This window comes from Larus michahellis, chromosome 3, assembly GCF_964199755.1.
Source record: "Larus michahellis chromosome 3, bLarMic1.1, whole genome shotgun sequence".
Classification (NCBI taxonomy): domain Eukaryota; kingdom Metazoa; phylum Chordata; class Aves; order Charadriiformes; family Laridae; genus Larus; species Larus michahellis.
In genome coordinates, this window is record NC_133898.1 from 128,787,499 (window position 1) to 128,804,934 (window position 17,436).

A 17,436-nucleotide genomic window follows, 5' to 3' on the forward strand; every position below is an offset into this window, starting at 1 on the left:
GGATGGGGGCGGTGGCGTCCCCTCGTGGCGCGCCGCGGAGGGAAGGAGGACCCCCCAAGATGGCGATGCTGGCGGAGCGTGAGTGCTGCTCCCCGTAGGGAGGAACCGCGATGGCGGGGCTCGGGGCGACCCCCTGAGAGCGGGGGGGATCGGGGAAAGAGCCGTTATCCTGGGGGGCGGCCCCAGGCACTCCCCGCCGCACTCCTTGATGGGGCCGGGGCCGTGCTGTCCCTCCCGAGGGCGGGACGCTGGCGGGTCTCCGCAGGCCCCGGGTAGCGGTTGGTGGGTCTCTGTCGCTTCTCAGGGCGGGAGACACGCACAGGATCATCGGAGATGTCTCGCAGGCGCCTTTAGGGACCACATTTCCTTTCAACGCCTCGGTGCCATCTCTGCGGCCGCGTGTTAGAGGGCGGACACCCTGAAGCCTTGGGGCAGGGGCTGTGTGGCAGCCAGGCGGGACTCGGGGGAGCCGTGTGTATGTAGGCATTGGTCTTTTGATCGCACCCGGGGTTGGTAGTTGAGCTCATCTCATTCTCTTGTCTGTACAGGGGACTTTAGAGAGCAGGTAAATTCTGGGTTGGGAAAGGTGAAAATGGGATGTACGGGATTTTAGGCAGGTGCTTCAGAAAAGGCAAGTAAATCCACTGAACTCACATGGCTGTCTTACACCTTTTGTGTAAGAGGGTTGCTGAGTGAATAATTTTTAAAGGCTTTATTATACGCAGCCTGATAACTTTGTTTAACCTTTTCCTGGTATTGGAATCCAATGGAGCTTCACTCTTACCTCTGAGGTGACCGAGGATTTGGGCTTGCCGTATCTAAAGCAATTGATTAAAACATTTGATGTTTTATCCTGACTGGTAACTCTTGCCTGGGTAAAGCTCTTCAGTTCAGGAAATAGAACTCTCTCGGGGTTGGACAAAGTGGGAACAAAAAATTTTGCTGCCTTCTCTTCCAAGTTAAAGATGTGTTTCTGTAAAGTAGCCTTTGCTAGTAAATGTAAAACTGTTTATGAAACACTGAACTTCTCAAGGGTAGATTTCTATGTAGGAGGACTAATATATGCTTGTGTATGATTATTGTTAATGTTCATAGATGGTTTCGGTAGGCTTGCTGCTGTCAGCGTCTAATGAATTTGTTCGCTTAACTGAAGGAAAGATGGACCTAAGTATAATGACTGACTAGAAAATACAGTTTCCAGTGGGAAATACAGGTGTGAATTGAGGAAAGCAAAATTGTGTTTACATATGTAATTCTAATTATTTTTATCAGTTCTGATTATTTTAGATGTAAACTTTGTTACCTTTATTAATATAATTTGTTGATTTTTTAATTGGACACTGCGTGTTTCAGTAATCATGGAATGGTTTGGGTGGGAAGGGACCTTCAAAGGGCATCTAGTCCAACCCCCCTGCACTGAGCAGGGACATCTTCAACTAGATCAGGTTGCTCAGAGCCCCGTCCAACCTGACCTGGAATGTTTCCAGGGATGGGGCATCCACCACCTCTCTGGGCAACCTAGGCCAGTGTGTTAACGTAGCTTCTGTACGTACTGCATTGTGAAATAGATGCCCTAAAACACTAATCTGGTTGCTGAGGGCCACCTCAGTGGAGCTGTATGCCTTTGTTCATCACCTTCAGCTGCAGTTATAATTGTGAAGCCATGTTGCACACGTGCATTTTTGTTTGCAGTTCCAGATCAAGTTCTGATACTCTTATTAATATTCATCCTAAAATATAGTTGGGGGAAGTAACTGGTTTTACTACGGTAGTGAAAGCACGTGCATTTCAGAGCCTTAAAATAACTTCTTAGTGGTGCCCAGTGACAGGACAAGAAGCAGCAAGTGCAAACTGAAGCACAAGAAATTCCATCTTTTTTTTTTTTGTTATGATGGTGGCCAAACAGTGGAACAAATTGGTCAGGGAGGCTCTGGAGTATCAGTCTGTGGAGATACTCAGAACCAGACTGGACTCGGTGCCGGACAATACGTTTAAGCAGGGGGTTGAAGATCTCAAGAGGTCCTTCCAACTTTTGTGATGCTGTGAACTAAACTGAGAAAGGACAAACTTGATCATTCTATGCTTGTGTAGGGTGAATTTAAAAACATGTATCAATTGCAGAAATGGCCAAAGACTTAGCTTTTATTTTTCACCTTAGCTTCTTTTAACTTTTAATAAACTTTGATTAACTGTCTATCTTATTGATGCTTATCTGGGAAAAAAAATTACATGTTAATGATGGGTTTCTTAGCTTGGATTAAAAATAAAATCCCTTCTGTGGGCAGTGTATTTTTTTCACGTTTGTTGGAGGAATTTAACCTGTTTATTATTATACGTGTTATCACCATATATGGGCACACAGCGGGGGTTTGGATGGGAACTGTTAGGGAACTTTTAGAAATGATACTTAAACACATGCTCGAGGCCCAGAATTAGTCTTGGTAAAAGAGTTTAGTAATTGATCTTTTTTCAAATCGTAGGATATCTGAGTGAAGAAGTATCTAAAGAAATTATGCTTTTCTCCACTGGATGGTGCTGCTTGCCCAGAGTTGCGTTATTATCTCTAGCATCGTTTTATGAGCAGCCCAGAAAATTGGTGTCAACTTCCGAGATGAATTTTTTAGATGGAATTTTTTAGCTGCTGTTTCCTTTCTTGCTCTTAAGACATAGGTGAACGAACATTTCTGATAAATTGTTGACTAAACGATCTTCATTGTTGTTTGTTTGGAAAGGAGAGATGATTTTATGGTTGTTGTATGTGGCATGAAGTTGTTCCTGGCTTTCTTACATACTTCCCTGATGAAGATGTAAGCAAATTTCTTTATTTTCCTGTGTCTAGTTTACCATATCTGAAAGTAAGAGTGTGTTAACCTTGCAGAAATGTGAGGATTAATCCCATAATGGTAGTTAAAAGGCTTGAAATACTTGGATTAAAAGTGCTGGGAAAGGGAAGGTCTCTTAAAATTTCAAGCTTGAGAAATCTCTGTATCAGGTGCCTTTGTGTTTTGTTACCAGGGTCCTCCTGGGAGTAAAACATCTTAGGGCTTCTCTTCAGAGACACATTCAGGAAAACTAATAGAAGTTAACTTTTAAAGTGGATTAGTTGAACTATATCAAACAACTCAATTTGGAAGTTAATTTAAATTCACACATTCAGTTGACACGGATTACCTCCACTGTGTACACAAATCCTTAGATATGTACGGTGGCTTTACAACTCTAAGAATTGCACTGAATTTAATTTTTTGGGATTTGCAAAGTCACCACCTGGGAAACTAGTTACGGAAGCTATAACAGAACATGGGCATACTTAAAATGTTGTAGTTAGATTTTAAAAAAGGCATTGAACAGATAGTTTTTGGTGACTTGAGTGAGGGCAAGTGGTTGTTAATTGAGAGATTTTAAACAAAGGGACAAATAAAGAAATATGATTGAAAAGGAGGGCTGCTGCTCAGCTCGGCAGCATAACCTCTATGAAATTGCTGCTTTTAACAGCCAAGGTGTCCCCTGTTTTTATAGGATTTAGCTTTTGCTGCGTAGCTTGATAGCTTTTTAGTTCATTCCCTCTGCAAACCACTGGAAGGCTGCGTCCTTAGAGATCATTTGCATCTTGGATATGGGGTGATGACAAAGCATGTTAATTGTTCCAGATTTTGAGCCATTTTGCCAAGGGAGCCAGAGTTTTTGTTCTCCGTGGGGTGGCAGGGAACCCTAATTTGCTCGGATGTTTAAAATCACAGCCCACAGTGACGCTTTACCACCTTTAGTTAGCAGCGCAGGCAGGGCTTGTAGTGGATGCTTCTCTGAAGACTTATCTACTGGAAATAAGTTGTTTTCCTGTAGAGCATTGAACCAACCGAAGGCTGTGTGGATTCCTCTCACAGCACTCAATCAGTTAACCTACTGCAAAATCTTTTTTTATGGACTGCTTGGGGTTTTATGAAATTCTTTATCAGGCTATTACTTTTTATGGGGCTGCCACGCAGCACCTATTTTGAGCTTCAAAGCTTGGGAAGTATGTTAAAAAAAGCCACCATCATGCATTCTGACAATATTAGTTCTTCTTTAAAAACGAAACAAAACTAGGCAAAAAATGAATCAACCATTCCTGTAATATTTTGTCCCTCTGGCCCAAATCCTAAGTGTTGTACTTTAGGGAAAGATGACTTCCTGATTATGTTGAAAGCGCCTCAGTGGACTTGGCTTCTGACTGACTTTGTGTGGCCTTGGGTTAATTGGTCATTTTTGATCCACCGTTTCCCATCGTGTTTAATGAAGTTTTGTAATCTTCCTGTCTCCCATTCTTTGTTTGTCTTGTTTATTTAGGTTGTCTTCCTGCGTATGTTTAGGTGTACGCTTAAAGTGACTGGTTAACTGTGCTAGCTTTTCTTCTTTGATTTCAATGAAGCTATTCCTGATGATAGAGGCAAGCGCACGCACATGGGCCTGGGGGACTGTAGCTTCTTTAGTTGTCTGCATAGGACAAAAGCGCCTTCATTCTCGTTTGAGTCTCTTAACACCTGCAGTAATTTCCGGTGACTTTTCAGTTTCCGAATAAACCATTTTGTGGCGAATCCAAAAGCTGAAATCCCACTGGTTTTATGTTCTGTAATTCAGTTTCTCTGGTCATTTATGTTTGATTTTTGATTTGGCTTTTGTTATGAAGGCAAATATTAAAACTTCTATGTTATGGTTAAAAGGAAGACTGGCCAGTAGATATTGTCCAGAACTGGGAAAGCCAACACTGAAGTCTCATCCCTTGTAGATTTCGTTTTGAAGCCAGATGTAAAGCAAAGTTGGAATAAATATGGAATTTAGGCCTCTACACCTAAATGGTAATCCTTAAAGCCTTCCCTGAATTGCAGCCCATCCTTAGGGACGACAGCTTCCATTGCAATTTTACTTTGGCATTCTTCACTTTAATAAGTAACATTTTCACTGGTCTTTTTTTCCTGATCTAGTGGGAGGTGTCCCTGCCCATGGCAGGGGGCTTGGAACTAGATGATCTTTAAGGTCCCTTCCAATCCTCACAATTCTGTGATTCTATAATATAAGATTTAGTAAATTAAATTCCCAAAGCGTGTTTAGTCTGGCATAAGTTCTGGGATTTTTGCAATGAAGATCTTTTCTTGAATTGATATAATACTGAGAACACTGTGGAAATGTAAATAGAGCCGGTTTGAATTTTTCCTTCCTGCTCCAGCCCGTAGAAGGCAGAAGTGGTCTGTGGATCCACGGAATAGCGCTTGGAGTAAAGATGACTCTAAATTTGGCCAGAAGATGCTGGAAAAGATGGGCTGGTCCAAAGGAAAGGTACGATCTAAAGGAGTGTTGTCTAGCTGAAGGGTAGAAGACTGCTGGGGGGACTCTTCATGTCAGTTTTTAAAACGACCACGTTCTTTCTATTTGATTTATTCTCTTAAACACGCAGAGAATTTGAGCAATGTTAGATTTTTACAGTTTGTTACAAAGGTACTCGTTTGCTTGTGTTTGTCCTGCTTTCCAGTTTCATTCCTCTCTCTTTGAGGAGGTAATGTCCCCAAGGGAGAGCAGGAATTGGCACATGAAATCAGGTGATGGTAAAAGGCTTTAAGTTGCCGTTATACCCTTGGTTCTCTCCCTGGCTTTTGATACTGTTTAAAGCAACTCCAGGACCTGCTTTAATCTTTCACCTGTTTTTAAAGATTACTTCTATCTGTTCCTTGAATGGCCAAAATGCAGCGTTATGTGAGCTGTATTTCTTCCCAGCTCCAGCCTGTACCCGTGGGATGAGGTAACTGGTTCCTTGCACTAAGAATAATCTCTAGGTCAGTGCAGACAGCTGCAGACTTCTCAGCTGCCCCTTAAAAGCAGTTTAACTTCCACAAAGGTGTCTCAGCAAAGCTGAGATTTGGGCCTGCATGTCAGCGTGTTTAATGGAATGAATGCGTATGCGAACCCCCCACGATATTTATTTAATTCTTCTCCTAGATTTCCTCTCCCAGCCTTTTTTTAAGAAGAATAAAATTAGGACTATTCTCACGTCTGTTAATATGTTAAAACTTAGAAAAATAAGCCTGCTCTTGGATTTCTCAGCATAGCTTACTGTTGCCTCGGTTGGCTTGCAGTCAGCACATATAAGTCTGTCTTCTGAGTGCCTCTGATTTCGTGACCAAGCAGTGGTACCTGATTCAAAGGCTGCTGAAGTCAGAGAACTGGTATTGGTTTCACTAGGCTCTAGACCAGACTTAAAAGTATGGAGTTGAGTACTGTCTTTTTATGTAAATTGTATGCATACGTGTTTATGTGTGTAAGATTAAAATAGATATGTGAACCAGAGTAGAAAAAAACGCTGTTAAATGTTTTGATTGTATTTTAGGCAACCGGCTCCTCTGACTATAGATAACACCTTTGCCATTATGCATACTCCTTCTGTCAGGGTGTGAAAGGAAGGCCTTGTGTTGTTTTCTGTCTGTCACCGCCCCCCACCTTCTTCATGACAATAAATTTCCTACTTGAGCTACCGGACCTTCCTTTACAACAGTTACAGCTGTACGAGAAGGATTTATCTCTTCATTCCACTGCAAACCCAGACAAATAGAACCTTAACTTGATCAAATTAATGGCCAAAAGGCCATCTGTGCAGTGAAATTAAGCTGCTTACACTAGTCCTGTTATTAGTTGTATTGGAATTGGGTCACGGCAGGATGTGTAGCCAAGTGTCCTGCTTGCTTCCATACTTGTTTTAATTAGCAGAAGTTTCAAGGTAAATTGCCCACCCCACTGACCAAATAAACTCTACTGGATTCGTAATAGCAACAGCCTTTTTCAAATATGCCTCATTGCTTCAAATAGTAGGTATCCACAGAGCTTCTCTCCACTACATACATGTTTACTATAGCCATAGTGAGCTGATAGCTAAGAAGCTGATGATTTATTACTGGTGACCAATTAAGGAAAAAGTGGGTAGATGCTAGGAATAAAGTTTTAAACCAAATGCTTTGTCTTTTTTTTTTCCCCCCAAAGGTACAGGGAGGATGAAAGATAGTTAAGATATTAAGATAGAATATCTTAAGAAAGATAATTCTAGACCTAAAGATTGCATCCCAGATTTGAATGGTTACGTTTTTGAGGGTAGACGAACCCAATGTTTATTTGCCCCAGTATCTTCATCAGTTTATTAGTGTGTATGAGATGGAAGAAGTTCTTAATGTCCTGCTAGCTCCAGTGTGACCCTTCCCCTCCCGCTTCCCCCCTACATAACTTCATTCTGTGTTGTACGTTCTACGTGGCATCTGTCTCACAGCCGTTATGCAGCTGCCTTCCCAGTCACGGAGGTATTTTTGGTGAGAGGCATGTTCTTTTTATGTGGCGTCTTGTTTTAAAATTGTAAACACTTTGGACTTGCCTAGGAATGTCAGGTGGCTTCCAGATTAATCACCCAACTACTTAATGTTGTTGCTATTTTAGTGTTCATAATACTTTGCTGGAGGCTTAAGTAGTAAATTAAAAAAACTTAATATCTCATGTGTGCTAATGCCTGCGAATGAATTCAGTTACAGGCAAACAAATAAATAGTAAGTTGTGGTTTCTTGCTGTATTTCATTGCAGACTGTCTTACAGTAGAAAAGCTCTAGTTGCTTAGTCACTGCTGTAAAATCCTTACATTTTTTACCGTTAAATCTTCCTTAGGGTCTTGGGGCTCAGGAACAAGGAAATACAGAACATATCAAGGTTCAGGTGAAAAACAACACGCTGGGGTTAGGAGCAACCATCAATTACAAGGTGAGCACGAGACCCAGGTAAGGAAATGTCTCCCATTTCAGCTAAAGCACAGTCTTTGTAGTGAGACGTTAGTGAAATCTGTCGTCCCTTCTGGTGGCAGCATGTACCTGTGTGAACCTCTCTGCAGAAACTCTTGACCTGGCGTTTAGTTCTGCTTTGTTGGGTGTTTTAGGAGTAAGTATCTGCTTGGAAAGGTTACAGTGAATTCTGGGATCAGCCTCTTCTAAACTAGGATATTTTTTTTTTGGCTTCCAAGCAAATCTCTGAAATACTTGCTTTCTCCTTCTGCCTTCTGTCCCTTTTCCTAATACAGTCACCTTTCTGACTGGAGTTCAGGTACACAGGCAGAGCAGGACATGGTCCTAAAGGCGCTTGTCTCATAACCAACATCTTTAAGTTTGTTGCTGGAAAAAATCACACTAGTGTTTCCTGCCTACTTTTGAAAACATCTTGCGCAGACAGGAGACACGCAGAGCCAAGAGCAGCTCATTATTGTTTAAGGACTTGCAAACACAGCCCTTATCTTTTCTGCATTTTGGAGTGACTGTAGCGAGCTGTTAGCGTTGCCACCTGTGGAGCTTCTGAGGGTCCCTCCCACCAACAAGGATTGAGTATATACAATTAAGTTACTTCTTAGAGTGCAGAGTCTTAATATCCGTTTTAGCAAAACTTCTGTTTGTTCTGAAGACTTTCGCCTTATATTCACGTGGGTGATATTTACAGGACAACTGGATTGCTCATCAGGATGACTTCAACCAGCTTCTGGCTGAACTGAATGATTGCCATGGACAGGGTGAAACAGGTAGGTTCATGCTTTGCTCAATCAGATGCTGGAAGCTTAGCAGAGTTTCCATTCTTTGTCTTTAAAGGCTAGCTGAGGCCCAATCCTCTGGGCTGCTAATAGTCTCCTTGCTGAGGTTGACGACTCGCCTTTCTTCCCCTTCTCCCCCAAAATCAGTGGGAGCCGAAGGACGTGTTGGCATCCGTGACCGTGCTCAAGTTTGTTTGATCTTGGTGGATTGGTTTTGTTCTCAGTCAGGCCTCTATTAAAGGTTTTTTCTTGGGGAAAGTAGATATAAAATTTTGAACTTGTTTGTTTTATCCAGGACCACGACATGGGGGACCTTTTGCTGGGATGTACTACAGCAGCATTTATTTCTTTATGAAGCAACCAGAGCCGATGTGAAGGCTCACAACACAGTCACTCATCACTGCAATGCGTTTGCCTTCCTTTTACTAATGAACTGTCACACCTGGCTTCCATGCTCTGGTGGTTTCTTAAATACCTACTTTTCCTGTCCTTAGAGAGCTGCTTCTTAGCTTTTGACTCGGAGTTATGCATCTCTGTTTTGAGTGTGGTGTAATGTGATTTTTGTAGAGCACACAAGTGGGGAAACTGCACAGCTTTCCCAAAAGGGCTATTTATAAATAAGTCTCTTAATTTTGAAAAGCTTTGTACAGTTTGACCTTGATTTGTAAAAATGAAGGTATGCAAAACGGGTGGGTGTGACCTTACAGATAGAATTGTACGTGTCAAATGGTTTTTCATCTCGTCTTTAGTTAGACTCAAGTTTAAACGCTGATCTTATATCTAAGATATAACAACTCTGTGGAGTGTTGTTAAACCAAGGGCTCTGTTTGGACACAGCAGCCTGTCCATGTGCTGCTCACGGTAGAATCGCCAGATTAGTGAATTTAGCAACTATTCATTCATTCATTCTTAACATTTGAGCGCAGAAGGTTTTCTAGGAGAGGAAAGGTAGAAAGAGGAGGAAAATTGTTTAGGAAGAAAGATCAAATTTGCCTTCTAATGTTAGAATACTAGAATTAAAATTCTGAACCTGATGCAATTTTTTTTTTTAATTCCTATTTAAGTTATCCTTGTGCATTGGAGCCCTAATCATGGTTTGAGGCCGCACGATGCTAGGTGCTGTTGTTAAAGTCCTCAAGAGGTAGAATAGCATATCGTAGGGAAATTCCAAAAGTTCCTTTCTACCTTTATAACTAAATCCTGCCCAAGTTCCAACTTGAGCCATGGGAAGATCAGTTAGGTGTAACTGGTGGGAAACCTGCAAGCTGATGAGCAGAGAGCTGAAACGACTTGCCCAAGGACACAGTGAGTCAGCACAGAGGCAGGCTCGTTGAGCAAGGCTGTCTTGTTCCTAAATCTGCGCAGTATTCCCGGGGTCATCTGCGCTAATGCAAAGTGGCCCCTGAAAAACTTATTTCTCCTTATTTTTCTCCGTTATTTTTCCTTGACCTTTTTAGGAGCTGGGACAAGAGTTTTCAATCGCTGAGGACAAATTTTGGGTGCGCATTGAAAATTCCCGGTCAGAATCGTGTTTGGTGATTTGCGGACTGCAAGCATTGCTCTGAAACTTGTTTTTTTGGCAATTGTTTAAGCTGGCAAAGCTCATCCAGCTAACTCTGCCTGCAGCTGTGCTACAGGATCAAATGTTACGTTACTGGCCATCGTCCAGTTTCAAATTGCATTAAAAGTCAGCTGAAAAACTTCATTGTTCTTAAATAACTGGTGTAGTTGCCAGAGTTGGATTGCAATTAGAGATCGGGAAGGAAGGGCCCCATGGTGGTTAGTATGCCAGCATTCAAACACCCTTGATGTACATCGTTTTAGCTTTCTTTTCTTTTTTTTTTTCTAGCTGAGCACCTAGTGAAGAGTTTTGATTCCTGGCTCTCTTTCTGGGATACTAAGTGATGGTGATTGTCCCTTTGCCGTTCATAAAATGGGGCAACGATGTGCTGGTCGTGTCTGTAATATGCTTTGGAATATTCATCTGTATCAGATTCGCGGTAGAAATGACACATGGCTTTATTGCTATGACTAAATTGCTTTAAAAAGTACATTGCTATTCCTGCAGTGCTCGCTCAGTTTGTCAGAGGATTTACCAGTCGCTAGAAGACACAGGGATGTACCTGCCTGTCCAATGCAAGTGCCAGCATGTTTCTGCAGTGAAATTCCTCCTTGAAGGCACAAGGCGGTGCTGCTGCCCCTTTCGCTGTCGGAATAAAGTGGAGAGGAGGAAGCCCTGTGGCAATCCTTTGCTTGTGTAACGTTCCCTTCACTGGGATGTGGATGGGAGAGCAGGCTCAAAGTGCCTCATCCCTGGATTTTTTAGTTGTGATGCTTACTTTCCCCATAGACCCTTTTTATTGAGGATTTTCAAGTTGATGCAAACTTTCTAAAATTGGGTTTGCTGGTCCTTCCTCTTCTCCTTAGGGCTTAGTGTATTGATGGAAGAGTAGATCTCAGAGTGCTTTCTGGTAGTCACCTCTCCCACTGCGGGCTGCCGATTTCATTTTTAGGTCAATGACTCTATCATCAAGTGCCACTACCTATCAAACAGTGACGTGCTTTAATTCCAGTGTCAGAAAAGCTTGGTCTGCAGAGCTTTCAGGGGTGGGAGCATATGAAAAAGGTGACTCAACTTGGCCCTCAGGGTATGGGTTGATTTCCTTACCCATCCCGGTTGCCACTGGGAGGAAAAAAACCAACTCAGTGGAGTAGCCTTTTCCAGAGTTACAGTACAGAGAATCCTGTGGTGTCTATTTCTTTTCAGGACAGGATAATAAAGTAATTAACCAGACAGGAGGTTACCTCCTCCTGAGAGTTTTTTGTAAATTAACAGGTTCTGTGGATGCAAAGAGTATGTCTGTACCTGTAAAATAACCTGCCGCGGCACAGGAACTTGATATCTCTACTGTTAGCTAGACTAATCCTTCACATGGTTTTGACCTGCACAAGCTAACGTTCTCCCAAACAACTCCTGAGTGAATCTGGGACTCCAGAGACCATTCCCAGTGGCCAGTTTACATGCAGCCCCTCTTCTGGAAGCGAGGAAAATTAAATAATATGGATGTGGCAATTTCTTCTAACTGGCCTCAGGGACAGAAAAACTCTGCCACCGTTTAATTTCCTTACATAGATGTATCAGACTATGTCCAGTTAGTGGCACTTCGTGTAGTGTTAGAAGTGGAAAGCCTGTGTGAGGGGTTTTTTTTTTTTTCCCCTTTTTCTCTCTACCCAGTTGGGCTCAGTATTTTTGTACTATTTCGTACGTCTTTCTCAGACTCTGGCATTGGAGATGTTTTGTAGCAAACAGCACGATAAACCCTGACTTTTCTTACTGTAGAAATGGTGTTAAATTAGACTTTGCCTTTGACCTGGAGTACCTGGATCTGCCATTTCAAATTGCATTGGACTGGAAATGGGGAGGGAAGGAGATGTGGCCAAAAAAATCAAGCAGGAACATGTCTCGGACAGAACTTACCATGCTTCCTTCAGTAATATATTGTGATAAGTTGTTGAGACTTGGTTTTGAGAGAGAAAGTTAAATACACTGATGTTTGAATTTGGTGGTTAGAGTGCCTCTAATAGGGTTGGAACCTGTTTGTTTGTTGTTTTTTATTTTTATTTTTTTAGAGTCATCAGTGAATAATCAGAAGAAGACATTCAGTCTTGAGGAAAAATCCAAATCTTCCAAGAAACGTGTCCATTATATGAAGTTTGCAAAAGGTAAGAGGCGTTTTGTTGTTTCATAAGCTCTAGCCAAGATTAGAGGGGAAAAAAAAAAACACGTGTCAAGGTGATCTGTTGCCTTCTGGGGTCTAAATTTGGCAAATAAAATCTTGGTTTAGAAATACCCCTGCAGCAACTTATTTAAAGCTACAATATGCTGTTCCTCTTTATTTTGGACAATTTTGGATGGCTTTAGGCTGATATTGTTGAATAAAGCAATTTCTATCTGAAGGAACCATCAGCTGAGTAAAGGAACTGAATATTCTGAGTGATCTGTGCGTGGGCAGGGGCTGGGAGGGGGAGGAGGAGGCAAAGGTGATAACAGAGTTGCTTGGGCATCTGCAGTGCACTATCCCCTGCAATCTCCAATAACCCCTGCTAAGGGATCATGTGGATAAGATCAGCGATCAGATTAAACCTGAACGCAGGAAGAGGAGAGGCCTCTTACATCTATCAGATGGTTTATTGGATAAATCAGGACAGCGGTTGGTGGCCACAAAAACTATATCAAGAACTCATGGAGTTTAGTAATTTCTTTCTTGAAGTGATGACTTTATTTCAGCAATCCCTTGTTTTGGCTTTTGACCATTGTTGAATCCCTTGCTCTGTTTCTCTGTTGGTTGCGTTCCCCTTTCACACACTCGTGTGTGTGTATATGTTTTTCAATGTATGGATAGGATCAGTCTCCAGAAATGGCTAATTTATTGTACTTAAAGCTCTGTGTAATATTTTCTGATAACAAATGCCTCTGCTAAAACAGAAGCAACTGATGTCCGAATAGAGGCCAGATTTTGATATTGGGGTTTGGATTTTTTGATTAAATAATTCAGCCTAGAAGTCAAACGTGTTAACGTGACCCTGCCACTTTACAACACTAAACAATTAAATTGGTTCAGGGCTTGCAAGTACAGAGGCCGTGGCCTGTTTGAGGTAGTAGCAAAGAGGATTTGTTTTGATTTGGATTTAACCTTTTACTAAATATAGCAAAAAAACCCTGTCTTTTGAGCATGTAAAATATAGGCTTTCGTATTAAAAATATCCCTTATTTGTTTGGCTGCAGTGTTTCTGTAAGGTAGGCCCCTGTTTGATTGTACCCTCCGTGGTCTAAAACAGGGAAATTGTCCTTTTTCAGGGAAAGAGGAAAAGTTATTTGAGAAAGGCTGATGTTGTTGTGGCCCTTGTTGTTCAAGTCCGATCCTGCTTCCTTTTAGACTAAACAAGACGAGCTCACACAAAAGCGGGAGAAGGGAGCAGCAAGGACACAAAATGCGGCTTCCGTTTCTGGTGCTGTTTTGTGGCCTCGCTGCTGGAGGTACATAAGCACCACACACAACCTCAGCAGCCACGCTTGGAGCTGGGAAATACACACCGATGTGAGATTAAGGCAGTGGTTCCAATTGCTTTTCTAGCAGCCGTTCCACCGTGATGCTGCAAAAGGTTTGGATTGGCAGCGAAGTTGGTTTTCTATTAGAATGCAAAAAGAGCGGAGAGAAGGCATGGAAAGAAAGCACAGGGCCAGGGGAGGAGCAGCAGGGTTGTAAGTGTTGTGTCCCAAGCCTTAGCCAAGATAAAGCTGAAAACGGCCACCAGTCTCGTCCAGCTTGCTTGGGTAAAGACATGTAGAGGCTGCCCAGTGAGACACCAGGAGGTTGGGTCACCCTTTCTCCTCTAGGTTGATGTCTCTGTTTACCCTCTTGAGGATCCTGAGAAGAAAAAACAGGTGGAGTAGTCAGATTTATTTCGTTTTTTGTCCACTACAAGTGCTTAGTTTCATTTTGAGGTCAGCAATTTTGGAATCAGAAAATCAAGCGGAGTAAGGCCCCAGCTGACTCCTGATAAGTTGGCCTACCAGTGTTAATTTGGTTTCTCTAACTTTTGCTGACTTTTTTTTTTTAAAGAATTTTCTGAGGCAGGCTGTGGACAGCTCAATATAAAGGCTTCTGCACTGTGGAATTGGCTAAACTTTTGCTGGCGTCTCAGAATATCACATCGCACCTTTTTGCGTCCCCCTCCCTGCTCCGTGTCTGATATCAGCCACGCGACAGTCAGAGGGGAATGATGGTCCTGCTGGAACCCGGAGAAATCTTTTGCTTCACCCTTGAAATTGTTTTAAGTTGGAATAATCCGGTGTGTTGTGGAGTTGGAGGTTCTGCTTTTCAGAAGCAATTTCATGAATCAAAGAAAAGTCCCCACTGAGTACAAATGGGTATTTTTTTTTTTTTTCCCACTGTTTGGAGGAGCTCTAGGTCCCGAACTCTGTCAGAGATGGCAAATTCTCATGAGAATCTCAAGATGTGCAGCTTCTCCTTGAACTTTTCTTGTGTGTAGGAGGTTACAAGTCTTCTTTCCCTTTAGCGTAGTGCAGCCTGCTTCCCTCATCTTGCTATGACAATTGCAGCGTCAGGAGAGGGAAAACAAGCTGTTATTAAATATTTCCCTGTGGGCATCCACCAGCAGGCCGCGGCTGTCTCCTCACCAGCCTTTCCCTCTACGCACACACATTTCCTCCTGTACGTGACCGCTACAGTCAGCTTTCGTTTAGTGTCTTTAACATTCTCCTCCTGATTTTTTTTTCGCCTCCAAAACCAATTTCTCTACCTCTGTGGGTCACAGTTTGTGTTATCAAAATGTACCTGTCATCACCAGATGTGAAGGTTGTGGGTTTTTTTTCCTCCCCTTACCCCTTTCAGGTAAGGATCTCTCTTCGCGCAGTGAAGATGACCTGTCCTGCATATTTGGCAAGCGACAGAAGAGTATGAAGACACAGGTAAACAAGAGGCTTCACCTTTCTCTTGTTTCCTTGCATATTATTCCTTATAACAAAACCATATTTAAGTATCTTTCTGCTAATGGGATTACCATACGCCCATCGAGAGCAAGGGGTGGTGTTCTGCCTGTGAAGTTCCTGTTGTTTCTGTGTGAAGGCTGCAGGTGGAGCGCTGTGCTCTGAACCGTTAGGCAATAAGAGTGGATTTAATACATATTTAATACACATTATTATGATGTAACTTCTTTGGAATTAGGAAACGTCAGTATTTTAATTTTACACTTCTTACATCACAAAGTGGATAAATTTTGCTTGATCTGAAAGATCCATAAATATCCAGAATAAAATGTGACATTGAGTAGCAGCTGTCCAATCTCAACAAACTGCCCTTATGTTCACAAGAATTGGGAAGGGCTGAACAGCTGCAAAGCCTTGCTCGTCTTTGAAGAAAGGATTCAAAGATGGCTTGAACACTGATAAATATTTTACGAAAAGATTTTTCCCCAACTTTGTGTAACGAGATCAAGGTTTGTACGAGCGTTTATTGCATGTACGTATTCATTAGCATTTTGCGCTTGCAGAGAAGAGTCCTGCTATATCACTATATAAAACAACAAACTTATACTACGTAATGACTAATGCGTCCAGAAGAATTCTTTGGAAAAGATAACATGTGGAAAGCACAAATGAATACGTTGAAAAATTGCCCTTGTTGGTTCAGAGGTCTCTGAAGTCTCTTGTAGTGAGAGGGGAAGATGGGGCCTGAAATTGAATAGTAATTTCTGAAATTCCCTGGCACTTGAAAATCGCTCTGTAACTTCACTGTAGGCCACTGTGAACTTTGGGAGGAGAGGAAAAGGGGGAAGAACGTGCTAAGAGATCCTGGATAGCAGTGACAGTAGTAACATAAGGTTTGTAGCTGCGTAAATACTAGGCGGAATTACAAGGGAGCTTGTAAAGAACAAATAGTGATCCACTGGGGATTCTTCACTGGAAAAAACTCTTACTATAAAATAAAGAATACTTCAGTGGGATGTCTTGAACTGAGCGGTTTAAAGGACTTGGTCTTGCCATTATTCCATATAGTGTTATAATTTCAGTGAATGTGCTGTAGGTCTTAAAGTTATTGGTAGGACAGAGAAAAATGTCAAGTCTGTTTTCTGAGTTCTCTAAACTACGAAAATACAGTTAATTAAACTGGGAGGTTAGACGAAATTTAAACAAATTAAGAACTGTCCTGTCTTGTCCGCCACCGTGAAAGACAGTACGAACCTTTGTTAGAAGTCCCACGTTTTGGCTTGAAAGGTAAGAGCTCGGGAGGAGGCCGTCAGCCACAGCAGAACCCATCTCACCATTTATTACTTATTACTGTCTCGTAATAAGCATTTGGGGGGCTTCAAGTCCGTGAGAGGTCTCAAATGCTGTAGGTAAGCTTGCACCATCGGAGCCCCTTGATTAACACTTCTCATCACCTAAATGTGTCATGGATCTACGTCTTAGCTCCCTTGCTGTCAGATCAATACGAAGCAAGACAAACTGGGATTTAATGCAAATCAACAGTGCTATGGTTAAGGGAGTAGATTTTGCCCACCCGTGAGTTGTCCCAAACAGTTCGTCTTGTTTTCTCTGCGTGTCCTGCATCTTTTGAAAGTAAAAATAAGTTTGGAAAGTGCTGTTGCTGCTTCTGGGACTTAATCCTGGAGAGCATTTGTTCTTTTGTTGATAGACACTGCAGATAACGTGCGTTTATGGCTGCTTGTGAAGGGTATGTAAGTTTGTGCACGCTTTTGCTAATTCCTTGACTGATGCGGTGGTTGGCTGTTGGCTACTCTGCAAATTTCCTTTTCCCCCTCACTGAACGCTGAGCTAATGGTTCAAGGTTCTGGCAAAAAGTCACGGGCTGTTCCCTGTTATGCACCCAGATTTCCACATGCAAATACAGGCAGGAGGTAATGTAATTTGGAGCTGCATTGTCGTCTTCTGGCCACCGTCTGCTGCTAAGCAGCCATGGGGACAGAAAGCCAGAGGCAGCACAATTGCTTCCCCCACCCCCCCGCTCCTTTTCTTCATGGATCAGAGATCTATGGAGTTTGCACAGAACAAAAATGCATTGCTCAGGCCCTCCAGCTCTGAGCAATTTCATTTCATTGCACCCATGAACTCTCATGATCCCTTTCCATCATGTTCCAGAGCCTGGTCCTTAAGGTGGCATGAATGGAACCGCCCCGTGAGGAATTGCAGTACTGTTCTCTGTGCGTGTTCGCATTCAGTTTTGAAATCCCTAGGCTCTGGGCATTTCCCTGATGTGGCAGAGAGCGTGCTGCAGGGGCAGGAAAGTGCTGTCATTCTACTGGAAGTGAGTTGTTCA

General features: G+C 42.4%; 1 protein-coding gene across 3 annotated transcripts in view; it reads left to right on the plus strand.

Annotated features, from left to right (window-relative positions):
* PINX1 (PIN2 (TERF1) interacting telomerase inhibitor 1) overlaps positions 1–17,436 on the plus strand; it is a 65,965-nt gene continuing 48,529 nt past the window's right edge. The window contains exons 1-6 of one of the 3 annotated variants that reach the window (XM_074582112.1): positions 1–78; positions 5,204–5,313; positions 7,672–7,764; positions 8,488–8,566; positions 12,206–12,298; positions 14,992–15,068. In XM_074582112.1, coding sequence (XP_074438213.1) covers positions 3–78; positions 5,204–5,313; positions 7,672–7,764; positions 8,488–8,566; positions 12,206–12,298; positions 14,992–15,068 — 528 coding nt within the window. In that variant the 5' untranslated portion in view covers positions 1–2. Of the gene's footprint in view, positions 476–1,095; positions 1,214–5,203; positions 5,314–7,671; positions 7,765–8,487; positions 8,567–12,205; positions 12,299–14,991; positions 15,069–17,436 lie in introns of those variants that run through there. The other 2 variants (XM_074582113.1, XM_074582114.1) reach the window with 2 other exon arrangements.